General features: G+C 50.4%; 1 protein-coding gene across 1 annotated transcript in view; it reads left to right on the top strand.

The window, feature by feature from the left end:
• Nucleotides 1-173: 173 nt before the first annotated feature.
• LOC104514648 (janus kinase and microtubule-interacting protein 2) overlaps nt 174-19641 on the top strand; it is a gene marked incomplete at its 5' end in the record, with an annotated part of 19651 nt that continues 183 nt past the window's right edge. The window contains 18 exons of the mRNA XM_010158389.1: nt 174-671; nt 1700-1909; nt 2286-2384; nt 4308-4454; nt 6087-6227; nt 7118-7174; nt 8823-8942; nt 9402-9530; nt 9728-9811; nt 10331-10393; nt 11174-11272; nt 12642-12740; nt 13061-13114; nt 13973-14038; nt 14863-14931; nt 15885-15962; nt 16811-17014; nt 18173-18238. Of these exons, the coding sequence (XP_010156691.1) occupies nt 174-671; nt 1700-1909; nt 2286-2384; nt 4308-4454; nt 6087-6227; nt 7118-7174; nt 8823-8942; nt 9402-9530; nt 9728-9811; nt 10331-10393; nt 11174-11272; nt 12642-12740; nt 13061-13114; nt 13973-14038; nt 14863-14931; nt 15885-15962; nt 16811-17014; nt 18173-18238 (2283 nt within the window). The remainder of the gene's footprint in view (nt 672-1699; nt 1910-2285; nt 2385-4307; nt 4455-6086; nt 6228-7117; nt 7175-8822; nt 8943-9401; nt 9531-9727; nt 9812-10330; nt 10394-11173; nt 11273-12641; nt 12741-13060; nt 13115-13972; nt 14039-14862; nt 14932-15884; nt 15963-16810; nt 17015-18172; nt 18239-19641) is intronic.

Consider the following 19641-nt stretch of genomic DNA (forward strand, 5'->3'; position numbering starts at 1 on the left):
CCTGGCTGAATCCAGCACACCCGGGATTTGGCCCATATGTTCTCCTAGGAGGGCGGTGGATGATCTAGGACTGCCGCAGGGTCTTCCTCCGTTTGTCATGGCTGTGTGTCTGGGTTGGCTTGTTTCGGTAACGCTGTGCTGGAGCGTTCGCCTTGCGCTTTATCTCGTTGCAGGTTGCTAGACTGGAAAGAGAGAAGACTCAAGAAACCAAGCGGATCCGCGAGGTGGAGCAGCGCAAGCAGACGGTGCAGATCACAGAGCTGAAGGCCAAACTCCACGAGGAGAAGATGAAAGAGCTGCAGGCCGTGAGGGAAAATCTCATCAAACAGCACGAGCAGGAGATGACCCGGATGGTGAAGGTTCGAGACAGCGAGATCCAACGCCTCAAGTCAGCGCTGTGCGCGCTGCGGGATGGGAGCAGCGATAAAGTAAGGACAGCGCTGACCATTGAGGCTCGGGAAGAGGCCAGGAAACAGTTCGACTCCGAGCGCCTTAAGCTCCTGCAGGAAATTACCGAACTGAAGTCTGCCAAAAAGCAGGTGGACGAGGCCCTTAACAATATGATCCAGGCTGATAAGATCAAGGCAGGGGATCTTCGGAGTGAGCATCAGTCCCACCAGGAAGCCATTTCCAAGATCAAGTGGGAGAGCGAAAGGGATATTCGCCGCCTGGTCAGTACCAAACAGTTCATTACTCTGTAGCGAGTTTGCCTCTTGTGTCCTTAGTTTTTGTGAGCAGCGGAGCTCTGCCATGCGCTGCAGTTTGCAGAAGTATTAAGAACTCCTCCCTGTCATTGCTCAGCAGCAAATAGATCACGGTGAGCCAGCTGGAGCAACCGCTGCGATGCAGCCAACTCCTTAAAGTAAGAGTGGTTGGCCTAGTCAGGACTTGGGTCGCTGAGGTGCAACACGTGCACTGCAAGGTGTTAGAAAAAGGGCGTTTGCACCTGCTTTTGCAGTTTGAGTTTCTCTAGCCCCTGAGGTGGTATCGTTAAACCGTGGCAGGAGGGGAGAGTTGCAAATTCTGCTTCACCAGATCTTCCTGAGCTCAGTGACGGGAGCAGCTTTGTACCAGCGTTCGTGGTTGCAAGGCTTGTATGGGCTGATCGTAGACTAAGTTTTAATCTAAAACTTTCCTCCCAGCCATCATAAAGTTGCTGTGAAGTGAAACAAGAGGCACTTCTTTTTGTCTTGGGCAGTCGTGGGATGTTAGGCAGAAATGCAGTAACAATAAAATGAATAGCTTGCGCTCGCAGAAGAGCAGAAACATGGCAGTCAGCTTTGAGAAGTATGGGTTTGGGAGAATGGGATCCTAATCTCTACCAGCTAACGTGGCTCCGTTTGCACGAGCAGCAGCTAGTCTGGACTTGTTTGGGTTTGTCAGCTTATACTTATTTTTCACTAGACAAAGTAACGGGCCACAACGCGATGTGAGAGCCTGAACCCCTCATCCCATTGTCCGATAGCACCTCACACCATGCTCGGTCCCTGGGCTTTGCTCTGTCTAAGGCTGGTGAATCACGTTCGGTTACAGCTGAAGCTCAAGGGGTATCGTTTTACAAGCCTGGTGCAGTATGATGTAGCAGATTTAAGGGGTGAACGCTGCTGTTAAGTACATCGTAGGCTGTGGGGTGGGAGAAGGCCAAAATGCTGCTGCCTGTAGGCAGTAACATCGTTGTTGTGGTGTTTGTCTCATTCAGATGGACGAGATCAAGGCTAAAGACAGGATCATATTTTCCTTGGAGAAGGAACTGGAGACACAGACAGGCTATGTGCAGAAGCTGCAGCTGCAGAAGGAAGCTCTGGATGAACAGCTCTTCTTGGTGAAGGAGGCAGAGTGTAACATGAGCAGTCCCAAGAGAGAGATCCCAGGAAGGGCCGGAGATGGTTCGGAGCACTGCAGCAGCCCTGTACGCAGGTTTTACTGGCCCCTGCAAAGCAGACATGGCTGTGTTTCTCTTGCTTAAATGTTTTCTCAGGCCCTGGGAAGACATTCCCACTTTTACTCACTGCAGAGAAGTTACGTCCACGTTCTGCAGAGAGAATGCTGGTGGGACAGAGCTGACAAGGCTGTGTCCTCAGTTGCTTTATTTACAAACATAATTGATACTGACAGGGCTTCCAAAAGCAGAATCAGTTTTGCCTGCATGCTCAGTACAGTAAAAACCCATAAATATAACTTGCTGCTGCTGGCAGCTTGACTGGTGAGAAGGTTTTGAGGCTTCTTCTCCCAGGCACATACGTGGAAAAGAATCAGTAACTGTCTGTGTTGTTGCCAATGCACAGGACTTGCGCAGGAACCAGAAGAGGATAGCTGAGCTGAACGCCACGATCCGGAAGCTGGAAGACAGGAACACGCTGCTTGTTGACGAGCGAAACGAACTGGTGTGTGACCTTTGCGCGGTCGGACGGGGAGGTCAGGAGCCATAGCGACAGGCAGAGAGAGGAGGCTCCAGGGATGGCAGCCAGCGATGAGCGTGCTGTTTCCACCCGTCAGCCTAGTCGCTCGCTCGGCTGAGGATGGGGTTTTTGTCCTAGAATTAAACAGCAGTTTCATTGGAGTCAGACAAGGCAAAATCACAGGGAAAGTTGAGGCAGGGGCGCTTGTAGGTTTCTGTATGAACGCTTGAGCGATGGAGCACACAGCAGTGTCTGGAGGGGCTTGCTGTGCAGAGGAAATCAGGTCTGTAGTCCCGTATCTGACCGGGTTGGGAACAGTTAAGTGTCCAATCTGGGGAGGATGGACAGCGGTGAATTGATCCCTTTGCCCAATTTACTCCTAGGTGGGGATACCTGTATGTTGAAGTCAGCACCCTGGGTCTTTAACCTCTCTGTATTTCTGCTGTGGTTAAAGATGAGGATGTCGAAATTCAACTCTCTGATATCTTTATTTTTTTTATTCCTGGGCTGGGAGTCCTAAAGCCCTCCTTTCATACTGACTTATCTGGCTCAGATCTCCTCCTGTTCTTAATGTAGTAGTGGCAAAATAACGTCTTCTCAAGACTGCAAATTGCAATATGTTCATGGGTCTCTGTTCAGTTACCAAAAGCTCTCAACCCCCAGATTTCTTTGACACTGAATAGCTCGGAGTCTGATGAGTCAGCTTGATTAGCTGCTGCATGTCATTAAATATTCAGCCTATTTTTTCACACGGGAAAAAAAAATACCCCAACATTTTAAAAGGCTTCAAAGCTGCATCTTGCAGAGTGTGACTACGGTTTGTTAAACATGATCAGGAGCACTGCTGGAGATACCGCCTGCTTTAAGGTGCGTTGGGCCCAGCAGCGCCTGACTTCATTCTTGGGGCAGGACAGGCGGTGGGTTTGCCCACAGCGGGGCTGATCAGAGGTGCAGCCACTTCAGAGGTGCTCCCCTCTTTCCTGTTCGCAGCAGGGATCCTCAGGTACTTGCTAACCTGCTTCCGACGGAGTCGCGGGGTTAGTTTGAATGGCCAAGTGGGGTGATGTGGTGTAAGTCACCATGGTTAAATGTCCTCAGCAGCTACAGGCACCTCTCGCCGTCCCTTCCTCAGCAGAACTGCAAGGGGCAGGATCTCCCAGGGACGAGCAGTAATACAGAACTGAGACAGGGCCTTTGTTAGGTCAGTCATCTGGGCACGAGGAGGCTGTCCTTCCCCGGCCACGTGCCATCTTCCTTGTCCTCCCTTAGAGAAAAAATGACAACCCTGAAACAGTGAGAATTACTGGATGGAACTAATTTTTCCGAGGAAGTCATCTTGGTGGCTGCAAACTCTAGTTGTACCAGTAATGGAAATTCCAAGCATGCCCTAAGATACTTTCCTGTCTTATGGGGTTTGTTGTTTACATGTTGTGTGATTTCTTGATGAAAACAAAGTTCGTTGTGCACGTGCACAGGTATGTCACTGTGCAGCATTAGAACCAGACTCACACCCCTGCTGGCATTGCTGGGACCCAGCCTGGGCAGACCTCTGCAAACCTGTCTTTCAGTGAGAGAATCAGCGGGGGTTTTGCAGATAAGGCACGAGTCATTTCGGGCTTTGTAGCAGCTTTGCAGTCGCCTGACTGTGCTGTATTGTTTCATCCCTCTGTCCGAGTTTTCCCCTAGATAAAGCCGTCCTTTGGAAACAGATGTGCAGAATGATGCTTTGAGACTTACAGCTAAAGGAAGCTGTGGAAGCTTTAAGCAGCAGTTCCATTAGATCGCTTTGGCATTTTACTGGGACAGTAGTCCAACAGGGAGGTAACAAAAATACTTCTAATGAAGGAGGGAGGAAAAAGACCTTTCGTTTGGATTATTTACAATGATTAATTGCTATTGTCAATCCAGTTGAAGCGCGTCCGAGAAGCTGAGAAACAATGTAAACCTCTTCTGGAAAAGAACAAGTGCCTCACGAAGAGAAATGATGAGCTTATGCAGTCCCTGCAGCGCATGGAAGACAAACTCAAAGCAGTCACTAAGGAAAACATAGAAATGGTTGGTACCAAAGAGCAAAACGCTTACTGTGTGATCTGTGCCGTGGTGGCCATGTCCGCATAGTGTGTGCACGGATGGACATAGAGAAGTGCTGCGTGCAGTGCTGGCGATGAGGTGTAGCCGTGCTTGGGTCTGCCTGTAGTAGACTGGCATGCTCTAACATCGTGTATTCCGCACACATGTGCCACATATTTAACTGAATGCATAATCACAGTCTTTCATTCCTTCCCAAAGACTGGAATTTTGAGTTTCAGTTGTTTAAAGGTTGCATCGTTGAGTCCTGTCCCATGCGGAACTCGAAAGCGAGCCGTTACAAGCAGAGTTTTCAGCCAGCGTGGTGTTCATCTTTGAACGTGCATGCTCTTGTTAGGGCTGGGATCGCAGCGTGACGTTCTGCTCTCCCAGCGAGCACGTGCAGCCTTCCCGTAAACAGGTGCACGGTGGATGGATGTGGGAGAGGGGCAGTCCTGGTGGTCTACGTTTGGCTGGAGCGATATGAAGCGGGGTCAGAGCAGTTGTGGCTGAAGGTCCTTCCAGAGGAATTGCCCTGAGTATCCATCAGAATCCAGTCCCTGCACAAGGACTGACGTTGCTTTGGCAGTAATGAGAACAGGAGGTGGAAGTTCTGGGTTGCCAGGCGTAAGCTGCAGCCTGAGAAGACTGTCTCTGGCTTGCAGGAGCCACCGGCCTCATCTGGAGCAGGCGAGCTGTCAGCAGTGGGCGCAGCTTTCCCGCCGGTGAGGGCGAGATGACCAGATTCACTTTCTTGTCTCACAAAAGAAGGCTTTAGTGTTACCAGGTTAATCCACTTCAAGACTCCGCAGTTCACTCGCGGCCAGGAGGCAGATAAACTTACTGCCGGTGTCACGGCTCAGGATTCTTCCTCCAGAGCTGTGGTAGTACGGGACACAGCTCCGCGGGCTCTCCCACAGCACGGAGAGGGGGCCTGGGGACTGCCCCCACTAGACACCAGTGGGCAGCACCACTGGCACACACACGTACATCCTAACACAGCTCCCTGACGCCTGCTCTTTGCAGGAGAGGTGCCCAGGTCATGGGTGCCGAGCTGTGGGTGGCTGCAGTAATTCTCCCGGGCTGTGGCCAGCGGAGCAGGCAGGATGTGGACTTCTAGTTAAAGTAGACGTGGCACCACATTTTTTACCTTTCCTTCTCTTCTGGCAGGGTGCATGTCTTTCACGTGCCTACAGCACGTCTGCTTCCGCACTGCATATGGTCATACGATGGGCATCGGTAGGGCAGGGGCATGGGCAGAGGTACTGTTTGCATCCCCCGGACAGGGATTCAACTCTTTGCCGCGTGTTGGGGCGTGCTGATGCATGGCAAAGGAAGAGCTGCGGTATGTGGCCTTTAAGGGCTGCTGGAAGGCTGCAGTGCCACACAGTAATGAAGCAGGTGGAGCTCTGTTGTTCTGGCTGAAGAACTCGGCCTTGCTGTGCTGCTTTGTTGTGAAGAAGTGCTGATAGGTGTTCATAAAGTTAGAAAAACGACGTAGCTGAAGCTCTGCGGGCTGTACAGCTTAAATGAAAGTGAATGTCTCATTTTTAACTGAAAGGTGGTCTCTGTGTCTTAATTGCTAGATCTTATTGTACCTCTTTCTTCTTCTTATCACAGAGAGAAAAAATGACGTCACATCCTCCTCTAAAGAAATTAAGATCTCTCAATGACCTGGATCAGGCTAATGAGGAACAAGAAACTGAGTTCTTAAAGCTTCAGGTCATAGAACAACAGAACATAATTGACGAGTTAACAAGGGTATGTACAGAGCACCAGGAAGTGAGGGGTGATTCCTGGGTGCAGTTCACCACTGGTAGCATTGACACACATGGTATGGCAAACGTAGCTGAACTTCTTATAATTAGGGGTCTGAGGGTTAGCATCTCACTTTTAATACCTGCACGTTTTGAGGTGTAGGCGTGCATGCAGTTTAACTGAATTCCAGCAGGGCATCAACCCCTACAACTCGGAAGCGTAACTCTTGTGGGAGAATTGAGCTCTAGGAATGACCACAGCCTAAGAACTGTGGAGCTTGGGAAGATCCCTACGTGTTCACAAGGCAGGGCTGGGCCAAGCTGTTTTACCATTGTAACTAAGCCACCATTAAAAAGCTTCCTTAAGGAGTGGCAGCTGCACGGCGCAGTATGGTGTGCTGCCAGGCAGTGCTCTCCGGTTCTTTTGTCCCTTCATACCCCACCCCCTTTTCAGCTGACTTTGTGTTACGATGGTGAGAAGGAGAAAGAGACTCCAAAACCTTGTGAGACATCATTGCTAGGAGTGGTGAGATCCACACTGCCGTCGCGTAACGGCGGAGACAGGCAGCATCTCCTCTGAGGGAAGCCAGGCAGCTGCTCATCCAAAGCCCAAACCAGTCCCCTGCGACAGGCTCCCAGGGATTTAAGAGACCCACCAGCGCCTGTTGTTTGACAGCCTGTCAGGCAACTGCCAGCAAGGGGTTTTCGGATATCCCACCTTCCCTTCAGGCATTTTACAGGGTTGGATGTGAGTCGTCCCTTCCGCCTGGAGTCAAATTCCTGTTTCAGTGTGCGAACAGTCGGTGGAAGCCCAAGGATTTATTTCCTCTGCTGATTTGCCCTCCTATGGCTGCAAACAAGAGCAGGGAGTAACGTTTTACTCTTGCTTTCCAGGACAGGGAGAAACTCATTCGGCGCAGAAAGCATAAAAGAAGCTCAAAGCCAATTAAGGTAAGAGAAAAACTGTTTTCAGCTTATAAACATACTAGTAGGCTCTGTAGGAAAAGCCGCTTCAGCAGTCTGATCAAGGGGAGTTTCGTGGGTTATAACCACCTGCTTTAGTGGTGCCGTTTATTCACACCTTCCTTCCTCTGGGGAAGGTCTGAAGTCCACTGCAATTTGGTTAAGGGTACGTAGCTATTTTATTTTCAGCAAAATGAGGCTTTCCCCCCCCCTTCTCTGAAATAACAATAACCTTCCATCTGGTTTCTATGCACGTTGGTCTCGGGGCCTGTTATGCCAAGGTGTATTTACATCTGGTTCTCATCTGTCTTCTGCTGGTTTCCACAGCCCGACTGGGCTAAAACAAACCCCTTGGGCTTCAAAGGGTGGAACTTCCACTTCAGGTGGAAGTTTCTGCCTGAGAAATGAAGGGTCAGTCTCTCCTGCTGAGTCCCACAGCCTCTGGCTACCCCTGGTGTGACCCTGAGTGGGATCAAAACCAAATTTAGAACTGTTTTAGAGCTGAGTGGTCAGTAGTGGTTCAACAGCTCCTTCAGCGGCTGCGTGTGAGGAATGGCTTTGCCACAGCCACGTCCCACCTCCAGCAAGCGGGAATACTGTGCAGGAAACGGCGCTTGGTTGCTCTGTGTCCTCCAAGGCCCATCCCGTAGTATGCCAGCCATCTTCTGGGAGAAAAGGCAACGCTGTCCCAGAGCAGAGCATTTCAGGCCAGCAAACCCTTGCTGCAGCGTGGCGTTCCTCTGGGTTTGAAGCAGCACGCAGCAGACGTAACTGGGAGGCGAAGACTGAAACGTTCACTAGTCAGCTTTGCTTTGAGCCAGGGCGTACAACAGCGACGAACACGGATATTGTCTGCGCTTGGAAGATAAGGAACAACAAAAGATGATGTGTGCGGAAGGTTATTGGCATCTTTGGTACGTGGTTTTGTGTGACTGCAGCTCCAGTTTGGAAGGTTGCAACCTGTCAGCAAAAGTGAGAAGCGTTGCAAACAGAAGTGCCTTTGAAATGCTCATCCATCAGTTTGTCTGCAGAATTATTCGTAAGCCAAGCATTGAAATGCTCAAGCCTGGGCCCAGAAACGAAGCCTGCAGGGTCAGTCACCTGTACTTTCGTGGGAGGGACTCACGAATTCAGTTACCGGAGACGGAGGGGTCAGGCGTACAACCGAAGCGTGTCGCGGGAGCAGCCCAACAGCATGTGGCAGTTACTGGGGCACTGACAGTGTGGGACATGTGAGTGCCTCTGACGGTGTTGTCTTTGCACACCGGTCTGCATGCTGATAGGAATCTTCTGAGCAGCTTTGGGGTTAACGAACGATCCTCCTGCAAGGGCAGAGACTTTTCCTGTAGCATGTTGCTGCTCCCATTGTGTTTTCCCAGTTCTAGACTGAGCCAGATCCTCAGCTCAGAAAAAATAATGGGCAAACTCATTCTCCACCGGCACAAGACCTCATCTTCACTGTGGTTCCCTTTGGGTTGGTTTGGAGGTGGCCGTTGCAGGGGTAGCCCACTGCTCTTTCTTCACCTCTTGCCTTTAAGTAACTAGGAATGTGATTTTGAACTAACCTTCCCCTCCATCAGAAACTCACGCTGCCTCTTTCCAAGGAGATTCAGGAATCACATTTTCCCTTCTTCAGAGACATGTGGTGGATACGGTTTTTGGGTATGATGAAGATTCCATGGACTCTGAAACATCCTCCGTGGCCTCGTATAGAACAGACAGAACACCAGCAACCCCGGATGATGATCTGGATGAGGTAAGGTCTGACTCTTTCCACAGGCAAGGAAAGGCTTTCCAGAGAATTTGGCTTCCAAAACAAGTGGCTGGGCTCTTGGGACCAGTTAGGTTTTTATAGTGTGCGTTGAGTTCGTCATTATGTTCGGCCTCAGTTTTGGTTACTGATACACTGAAATGCTGAGAGCTTCTTTCAAGCTCTGGTCGATAGAGTCTACAGCTATGACTTCATTGCAGTCTGAGATTACGTTTTTCCTCTCCCCCTTCAAGAAAAGGAACCTATTGCATTTCTGTAAGCTAAAAGACATAAATGCTGTATAAATTCCACATCCTTATTACTTCATATTACAGCAAGCTCACCAAAGCTGTTTGAGTCAAGGCCTGTAAACCAGCTGTTGTGCTTAACAAATCTCACTCGCATCCTTCGCTTTGGCAGCGCTCTACCCTCTGGGGCTTAGACATGTACTTTCTCATCCTCCAGAGTTTAGCAGCGGAAGAATCAGAGCTGCGGTTTCGACAGCTGACGAAGGAGTACCAGGCCCTGCAGAGAGCGTATGCACTGCTGCAGGAGCAGGCGGGGGGTGTCATAGACGCTGAAAGAGAAGCCAAGGTCGGTATTTGTTTGAGGGCAAGGGCAGTTCATTGCTGTCAGGACGTGCAAACCCCTCAGTGTGACAGACAGGGCAGTGGAATTACGAACATCGTGGAAGCAACAGCATAAACCCCGACTGCTGTGTTTGGCTTCCTTTTAATACCAGCCACATGGGTGGTTTTCCTAGCGTTTAATGCTGTGCCTGACTTCCACAGGCTCAGGAGCAGCTCCAGGCTGAAGTCCAGAGGTATAAAGCGAAAATAGAAGATCTGGAGAAAACTTTGGCACAGAAAGGGCAGGTAAGCACTTCTTGTGTATTTTCTTTTCCTATTTTGGATCGTGCCTGCTCTGCTGTCAAAATACGTGCCACAGTTTCCATACAGACTTCCATGAGATGGAGCAACCGTTACTCCTCAACAGGAGGAAAAGCTGCTTCGCTTTTCGGGTGCCCGAGCCCTGGAACGGGCTGCCCAGGGAGGGTGGGGAGTCTCTGTCTCTGGAGATATTCCGAACCCGCCTGGGTCCGTTCCTGTCCCACCTGCTCTGGGCGACCCTGCTTGGGCAGGGGGGTAGGGCTGGATGATGGACTCCCTGCCAACCCCTGCCGTGCCGGGAGTCCATAATGTCGCTGTTCAGTCCACATGCAGCTCTAGCGAGTTCAGAAACCTTGCTGCAGCTTGGTAGGCTAACGTGGTGCTGCTCTGTAAGTGACACTCTGTTCCTGTAGGATTTTAAAGCCTTAATGTTGTGGCTCCAGTTTTCCATAAATGTGCCCAACACCACGGAGTTTGATTGTTGTGTACTGCTTCGTCTGACAGGACTCGCACTGGGTGGAAGACAAACAGCTTTTCATTAAGAGGAACCAAGAGCTTTTAGACAAGGTACGTTCCCAAGTGACGCGTCTGCACTCCGAAGGGTCCTCTGGATCCTGCCATATACTTTCTGGACATGCAGTTTGGTGCTCACAGGTGTAGTATAGGGAAGGAACAGCGTAGGTTAATACGGGCAGGATAACGTATGGAAAGACGAGCCCTCTCCAGCTCTGCTGAGCCACTGTTGTGCTGGCAGATGCTGATGCACCAGCTCTGCTGGTAACAGCCTGAGAGCCGGAAGCTCCACGCGTCATTCTGGCAGAGGCACAGACCTTTGTGTTCTGGTAGCATCTTGCTGAAGACTCTGCTGCTGCCCTGGCAGGATGTTTTGGGCTTAGCTTCTGTGTGTGAAACAACAGTAGAAAGGCAGTCACCCCCTAGCCCCCAGACCCTTCTGGTCCCTGTGCGTTCTGTATATTTTTAAGGGCAGGGTCTTCCAGCTGTGATGTCTCCACATCTCTCCCCAGGCAATCTATTCCAGTGCTTTACCGGGAGAGCAGTGCCCTTCCCAGCTAACATAGCCAAACCTGACACTTCTGTAGAGTTAACTTCCCCGCTGATCTTCACTAGGATTGTTTTGGGAAAACCTCCAGCATAAGCTTTTTATGATGATAGGAAGTTGATGAGCAGAAGTTCACCTGTAAACTAAAGACTCGCTGAGGTAAACCAGCAAGTAGTGAATGATCTCTAGAGTTTGGATTTTGCACTGCCTGTGCTCCCTGAGCTCAACAGATACTCAGTGTTTCTTGTAACAGTCACACAGATCCTAAATTTACTTATTCCTGTTAGATAGAGAAACTGGACGCAGAAAACAACCGTCTGCAACAGGAGCTGCAGGATGCCCGTGACCAGAATGAGCTGCTGGAGTTCCGCAACCTTGAGCTGGAGGTGATGGATGAGCTCGTGACAGTAGAGCTGGTAGCAAATTAAGCCGGTGCCTTTGCACCAGACGCCAGCGTTAACCAGGCGTTTACACCGGCACTGCGGTGATATGAGAGTAACAGACCCAGCCCAGCGTTTTCAGCTCTGGGCTGTAGAAGTATGTCTGCTCTAATGTCCTGGAAACAGTAAGCTCCGTACTTGGCTGGGTCAGCTCTGGGCTAGGTGCCCAGAGTGCAGAGATGAGCCTGGGGGTTAGCATCGGAGTGGTTTTTGGTTACCGCAGCTGCGGCCCATGTCCTGGCTGTGCCGAGGTGGTAGGCCCCAGCGCAATGGACGGCACCAGCCTGCCCACCTCTTGCACGCGCGGGACACGCTTCCCGTCGAGCAGCTTTCGCCGTGACCTGCGTCGAGTAAGAAGGTCCCTCGAGTGAGGCTGGAAAGCTCCAGGAGCCTCTGCAGGTGGCCGGGGACTGGGCTGTGCCTCGATCGCCCTCTTCCCGGACGGCCCCTAGTTCAGGTTCTTGTTACGGGCACCAACCTACAGCAGCTTCCCTGGCCTTTTCTCGGGGGTAAGATGCTTCTCTCGGTTGCTCTCCATCACTGCCCAAGGCCTTACCTACCTGCCTTTCAGAGTCTTTGGGTAGAGCAGAGCCATTCCTGGCTCTCGTGAATCAGCGCTGTGATGGATTTGTCCCATAGTTACGGATCCTTCCCAGTTTCACCTGACAGCTGCGTTGCCTTGTGGCGTGGAACTGGACTGACCAGGTGAAGTACATGGTCATAAACCAAAAATGGAGTTGAACGTGACATTTGATCTTCAAGTCTGTGCTTGGACACCTGAGAGAGATGAGAAATAACATCTTCAAATTTTTATTTTTGTCTTTGGTCCTTTAAAACCGGACAAATATTTTTAGATTTTATGCAGTGAAGGTGTATACATGGTGACATTAATCAACTTTTTTGAACTTACTACTTTCCACGGGTGTTAGAACACCCAACATACCAGGATGAGCAGATCTGAGTCTCCAGGAAGTCTTAAGTCAAATACCCATTTCTAAAGGGAGTTTTTACAACAATACGTAGCTGTTCAGCACTTTATTAAGCAAAGCCAGGCGACAGCCCTTCTGCAGCCAATTTGCAAATTGACATCATTCGTCAAATAAATAATCTCCTGTAAAATAATGAGCTTGGGTGTAGGGTTGCATCCCACTTGCCACACTGTTGTTCAGACTAGGTCTGAATGTTTTTCTTTGACTAGTAAAATGGAGAGCTTGGCGTGGTGAAGCATGGTACAGGCAGTAGCTGTGGCATTTAACGAGATCTGTGGGCATCTCATTCTAATATGCTCTCTGGCGTCTTTCCAATTTATTTTCAGGAAAGAGAGAGGCGATCCCCACCATTTAATCTCCAGATTCACCCTTTCTCAGATGGTGTGAGTGCTCTACAGATCTACTGCATGAAGGAGGGGGTTAAGGTAGGTCGGTTTTACAAGGCAGCACTTCTACCTCCGGGTGTGGTGGATGCTGCCCCGTGACTCACTGCAGTCATCTCTGCCAACACCGCCACCAGGCATTTAAACTGTCATGTAAGCCTGCGTGATGACACAATTCAACTGGACTCATGACTCTCACCATAATGGTAAAACCTGGCTCAGAGGCAGCTGCGATCAGTGTGTGATGCACGTCCATGGGATAAAGCACAGTGGTTGATTTCAGCATAGTTTGCAGGAGGGGAGGATACTGTAGCTGTGACAAAATGTGCGTGCCATGCCTTTATCTTACTCTCTCTTTGCAGGACGTCAGCATCCCAGACCTCATAAAGCAGTTAGACATCCTGGGTGATAATGGGGTAAGTTAAAGTGGGAGATACTTTCCCTTTACAAGCTGCATTTCGTACAGTAGAGTAAGTGAAAGCTATAATTATCATGACTGTTTTCTAAGGTTCTTGTTATGTATTATCAGAAAACAATTAATTTAAGGAGTACTTATTTCCCTAAGTTAAGGATTTGTGAGATTTCAATAGTCAGAGAACTAGACATGAAATAGCAGCTTTAACATCTGGTTTAGCAGACTGGGAAGAATGTCCAGAGGCCACTGGTGCTTGGAAACAGGCCTGACTGCACTCCGGTCATTCAGGAGAACGCGTACGTGAGTTTGGCGGTCTGAGCCACCCACACCTTCATCAGGACTAGGATTCATCGCAACATAGTTCCATAAATAAGCAAGAATTACCAAATCCCCTGTGGTTTTCTAAGCGACGCACGGCAGCTTTGCTGCCCATTTCAGTCCTCCACGTGAAAGAGATCGTGCAGTGTCTCTGGCCAACGTGAGGAGTGTTTGAAGAAAGTGCCTAAGAAGTAAAGACGAAGGATCGTCTGTCCACGTGCTATCAGCATTATTTCTACAAGAGCTTAGTGGAAGTCCAGCTTTCTAAAACTGGCACGAAGGCAGACACGTGGGTCTCATTTCAGTTTGTGTTTCGCGTAAGATGCAGTGGGATGAGAACGCGTAGTTAGTCACTGTCACGCAAGAAGGCAAAAGCAGTATTCTTCGTAATGTGTAACAGACCCGGGGTGTTTCAATGGGAATGGGATACCCAGTACTACAGGGATCCCCTCAAACTGCACACCTGGTCTCTAGCCTGGATTATCTTTATTCACCAAGAAGCTGCTGCCAATTTCCTCCTTCCCTTTCTTTCTCTTCACAGAATTTAAGAAACGAAGAACAAGTGGCCATAATTCAGGCTTCAACTGTGTTGTCCTTGGCAGAAAAGGTACAGCGTGTGCTTGCTTTTCTCGTGCGTTACCTAAGGCCTCATCTAATGCTGGCAATTTTCTGCTCTGCTGTTGTCAATATGGTCAAACTTTCTAGTGTAGGAAGTGATTCCCCAGACAAACTGTGCCAGCGCAGTCCCAAACACCTTGCTAATGCAGCACAACCACCAAACTCGGCTGGGCCAAGCTGTGGGGTCAGAGCAACTGCAAATACAAAAAGAAGATCAAATGAAACTTGCAATTGTGAACTGAATGAGAACCCATGCCATGATGGCTATAGCCTGGGATTTCTAGTCCTGGGGTTTCCAAAGCTGCTGGGGGGATCTGTGTGCAAAATCTCCACTGAAAGTATGTCCAAGTTCCTTGGTTTGGACATGACAAAGAACGTGAGGCTTGGTTAAAATTGCTTTCTGTGGCTCAAATGCAGCACGTGGTTTTGTCAACGCCACAGCTTCCAAGGATTCTACTCAGCAATTCCTCCTCTGCAAAGGGAATTGCGATCTAGCGAGCTGAGCTGGCTCTGGGATGCTGGAGCCCCATCGCGGGCCCTTATCCATGGGATGAAATGGGTTCCCTGGCCATCCAAGCAAGTGTGCTTTCCCATCTTCCAGTGATCCCGTAACGGTGAGGCTCTTGCTTCTCTGGCAAGCGCTACCTACAGATATTGCAGCTGCCCCTGTCACAGGAGAACAGGCTCAAGACAGGCCCAGAACTAGCAGCAGGTTACTAAACGCAGACTAACAAGATGCTGTAGGTACCCACTTGCCATTGCCCACGTGCCCAGAAAACCCAGCAGGTTACAGCTCTCTTTGTGTTTCCCCAGTGGATCCAGCAGATTGAGGGAGCTGAAGCTGCTCTGCATCAGAAGATGATGGAACTGGAAAGTGATATGGTAAGCAAACACATTTTAGGGGCAAAACGCTGTGTGTGTGCCATTTAAAGACATCTGGAAAGGTCTTTGGGCAAGTGAAGTACGCAGGCTTTCTCTGACTGTTGGTGAATCTAAAATCGTTACTGGTCTGCTTCATGTGCAACAGCACGATAACACAGAAACAGCGAAGGTCTGACCCCTCTCCCTCTTTCCATGCCGGTGATTGTCTGAGAGAAGGGACAGAGGTCAAAGGTTGCTCCGTGATTCCCAGTGATACAAGTGACCTCACGCTGTTGCACAAGATTCACAGTCTGAACAGCAGCTGTTGTATCACATTTCAGTCAGCACCAGTTCGAGGGAAGCTAGCGAATGACCACACTTCTCTTTCATTGCCTTTCAAGCCCATTCCATTCTGAAGGCAAAACATTCACAGCGGTAGCACGGTAAAGTTAGTACCTGACCCTGCTCTTACTCCACTTCACAGAAGTAACCTCCCGAGGAGATGGATAGCTGTGGAGGTGTAGATTCTGCTCCTGGGATGTCCGTACTTGAGTTGGTCGGGCGTACCGTAGGCCGAGAGGTTAAACACAGCAGCAGACAGGAATACACCCACTGAGCTCCACACTGCTTCCATAATAAGGGAGCATGGAAGGAGTTGTCCGTGATGCCAGGGGAGGTAATCTTTAGAAAAAATCACACAGAACCCCCTAAATTACACCCCTGAAATGCCAAGTGGTATCCCTGCACTCACCGAAGGTGGACTTGGTTCCCTGCAGCCCGGGTGTATCATGCAAAAGCGACCCACAGCTCTTTTCCTGCCCTTCCAGCTGAGTCAGGTCGTCATAGCTCTGCAGTGTCAGCTGGAGACCAGCCTCGCAGTCCTGCCTGAGCCGGCCACCTGAGCGTGATTTAATAACGGTTCCTACGGTATTGTAACGCGCTCATTTTTCTGTCCCCCTGATTCTTCGTTGTAGGAGCAGTTTTGCAAAATAAAAGGTTATTTGGAGGAAGAATTGGACTACAGGAAGCAAGCTCTTGACCAAGCATACATGGTATGTACGAAGGAAATCCTACAGCACATGTTGGTCAGCACTGACAGGAGCAGACTCCTGTGGGATCAGGAAGAGAAGGGCTTGCTTTCTTCTGGCCATCTTTTTAGATCTGGTTGGTTGTTTCCCCTTCTGCTGGTCGCTGCCATGCAGCCTGCGCAGCTTCGCCACCGCGCCTAGCTGTGTCGTGTCGCCAAAAGGCAGGTCTCCCCGGCTCAGTTAAAGGCGGGTGTTGCTCCTCCAAGCCTCGTCCAGCTGGAGTCAGTGCAACCGGCTGGAGCCTGGGGCTGAAGTCCTGGCCGTTCTGCAGGTCGAAGCGTGAAGACAGCGCGCCACGCACCGCCGCGGTTCCCGCTGTCGGCACCGCTGCCGCCTTCTGCTGCGCGGGGCGGATAACCGGCCGTGCGCGCACACGGTCGGTTTGTCAGGTTAATGGCAGTGCTCGTGGATGAGCAGCGTTAAGAGCAAAGCAGTCTGGCCCGGACCTTCAAGCTTTCCTCTTTTGTTTTTTAGCACAGTGGGTCAAAATTTTAGAATGGGTGAAATCCTCATCTTTACACTTACTAACTAGGTATGAAAACTCCACCTCCTCATCGTCTCTGTAACTGCTTACAAAGAAGTCGGTGAGGGATTTCAGTGCAAATGAGTAGCTTAATGTCTTACAAATGGAAGTTCACACCCTCTTGTCAAAACACTGAACCATTTTGAGTCCTGTTTCTCACATTTTTGCACACTTGAGCACAGGGACCACCTCTCACGCAGGCGCCCGCATCCGCCGCCAGCTCCCCACTTCCCACTGTGTTTTAAACAATGTTTTGTCTCTAACTGGCTTTTGGTATTACATCAACCAGAGGATCCAGGAACTTGAAGCCACCTTGTACAATGCTTTGCAGCAAGAAACGGTGATAAAGTTTGGGGAACTGCTCACTGAAAAACAGCAGGAAGAGCTGAGGACAGCCGTGGAAAAGCTGAGGCGTCAGATGCTGAGGAAAAGCAGAGAATATGATTGCCAGATTCTTCAGGAGAGGATGGAGCTGCTCCAGCAGGCTCATCAGGTCAGAAAAAGAACGTCGCGGCGAGGAGCTGCGCCGTGACCAAGCTCACGCAGAGGGTGGTGGGAACAGGGCAGAAGCAGATGCCCGGTGGCCGGGTTTCTGCTGCACAGCAGACGTGGCTTTCGCAGTCGTGCCTGGGGCTGAATTGGACCCTTGAGACTGGTCCACCATTCCCGCCCGGCCTTTGAGCACAAGGGCTGGTGTCAGCCCCAGTCGCTGCGTGGATTTAACACCGTGGCCGTTGCAGCTGCTTCCGGCAGCTCTTAGCCAGCCCCCTTGGAGATGGGGATGGAAAGGCTGGGAGGCAAGGAAAGGAGGAGGTAGTGTTGGAAACCTGCCATAAGCTACTCATCTCGGGACAATTAGGAGGCCAGTCCCAGGGTTGCCATGTGCTCTCCAGGCGTCTCCTGGTTTGCCCCTTGGGATCTCTGCTGTTTGCTGGCCAGCTGTCTCATGCCCTGACTAAGCAGAGAAAAGATACCGAGAGCCAAGGCTTTGTTTTTCAGACCTGGGAGTTGTTACCTGTTCTGTGGGATCCCCCTTCCCAAGGGACCAAAAGCATAACTCATGTTACATGATTGCTCTCTGCTAAAAAAATCACAGAATCCCAGAACAGTTTGGGTTGAAGGCACCTTAAATCCCCCCAGTGCCACCCCCTGCCACGGGCAGGGACACCTTCCATAGAACAGGTTGCTCAATGCGCCTTGTCTCTAAGTTACACCTACCCTGCTCACCACAGAGCCGATGTTTTCGCCCCGTTGTGCACATTTGTCATTCCAGACCGAGAATAACCCTTTTTCCTTGTAAACACATCTTAATCCATCTTGATAGAATTCTGAAGAGTAACCCTGATCTTAGGCTTTCCATCTCTTTACCACAGGATTACTATAAAATTGATAATGAGGGACGTACCCACTGTTGTTCCTAATCTCCAGCATGTGAGGACAGTCACGTGGATGCAGTAGAGTGTCCTGAGCAGTTGTACACAGGGCAGAGTGGTTGGGCAGGGTCCGTGGGTGGGGTCGTGGCTGTACACAAGATTATCCCTGCCAAAGAGATGGATTTGTTGATTTTTAGCTTTTGGCCCTTGGAACTTACTGTTCAGCAGAGCAAATTTCCTGAGAATTTAGTCTAGATGCTTGCTTTTCTGATTTGCAGAGGATCCGAGATTTGGAAGATAAAACCGACATCCAGAAAAGACAGATTAAGGATCTGGAGGAGAAGGTTGGTGCTGTTACGCTTCTGAGGCACGCTGATCACCGCTTTTGAAAGCAGCGACCGGGTTCTCTTGAACCACACGGCCCTGTTGTTTAGCTGAAGCAGCTGGGCCTGTCAGTGCTCCGTGCTGCCTCTCCATTGGGGTTTCAGTACACACAGACCTCACCGTAGGGCTCTCCGCAGCATTTCATTTGGGGAAATAATTGCCAGAGGGTTTTACTGGTGGTGAATGCCGGTACCCGGTGACGGCCCTTCGCTTGGCCGCGCAGCGCGGTGTAGGCAGGCAGTATCGCGCTAAGGGCAAGCAGGACTGCGGGAAACCGAGGCCAGAGCTGAGGATTGTTGGTGGCTGGTGGCACTGGGAACCCAGGTTGTGATGCGATCCCCTACTGAGGTTTGGAATTGGCTGGGACATACAAATACGGAGTCTTGCCCTTGAGCTGCACTGTCGGAGAACTGTATGTGCACACACTTTACATATACACACACACGCTCTCTAACGTATGCGCTGCCGCTTTGGGTGAATAAGGCCAACTCTGTCACACTGAGTTCTGCTGCTTCAGACACATCAGACAGGATTGACAGCAGAAAATCCTCCCAGGGGCCCAACACGCTGCTGTCTGGAAGAGCCAGCCTGGTGTAAGGTGCATCTCGGGGGCGGCACTGCCAGTGCTTACACTGGCAAATACCAGTGGCCGCGTGGGAGCTCTGGTAGGAGACGAGGCTGTGTGGGCACAGCGACCCTCATGCTAATGAGCCCTTCCAGTTGGCATACAAGTTCTGAAAGTGAATGAGGTGGGCATAACACAAAACTGATACACGCAATTATTTCCACTTGCCTGCCAATATTTTGTGATGCAGGGGCTCAGGGCCTTTCTTTCTAAGGGTTATAACTTGGAAAAACAACAGCTGATAATCTGTGGTGAAAACAAACTGACCCAAACAACCCCGGAAATCAAACCACCCAAAGCAAAACAAATGCCGTGGTCAAACGAGACCTTGCAGACACCTTCTGGTGTCAGTCTCCACGAGAGCATTCGACTCAACGTTCACACCTTGGAAGACAACGCATTCCCGATTACCAAGAGACTCCCACAGATGGGTGATTCGACATTCAATGGTTCGGGCTTGCTAATACGTGTGTGTGTATGTGTAGACGTGTGTGTGCATTCGCAGGCTATTTCCAGCAGGGATTGCAGGCGCTGGCTTTTAACACGCTTGGGAAGATGACCCGTGCTGGTTTTGATACCCGGCTTTGATTCAGCCAGGCCGTGGAGGGTCACAGTGCCAGTTACACCTCAGGCTTTCAGTGTCTGCCAGTCGTAATTCATCGCCAGAGTCCGTGGGATCTGTGTTCTAAGCCCGGGAGGTGGTGTGGTTCTTAGCAAAGTTACAGGGGCGATTTTTGA

Source organism: Eurypyga helias, unplaced genomic scaffold (genome assembly GCF_000690775.1).
Source record: "Eurypyga helias isolate BGI_N326 unplaced genomic scaffold, ASM69077v1 scaffold16749, whole genome shotgun sequence".
Taxonomy (NCBI): Eukaryota; Metazoa; Chordata; class Aves; order Eurypygiformes; family Eurypygidae; genus Eurypyga; species Eurypyga helias.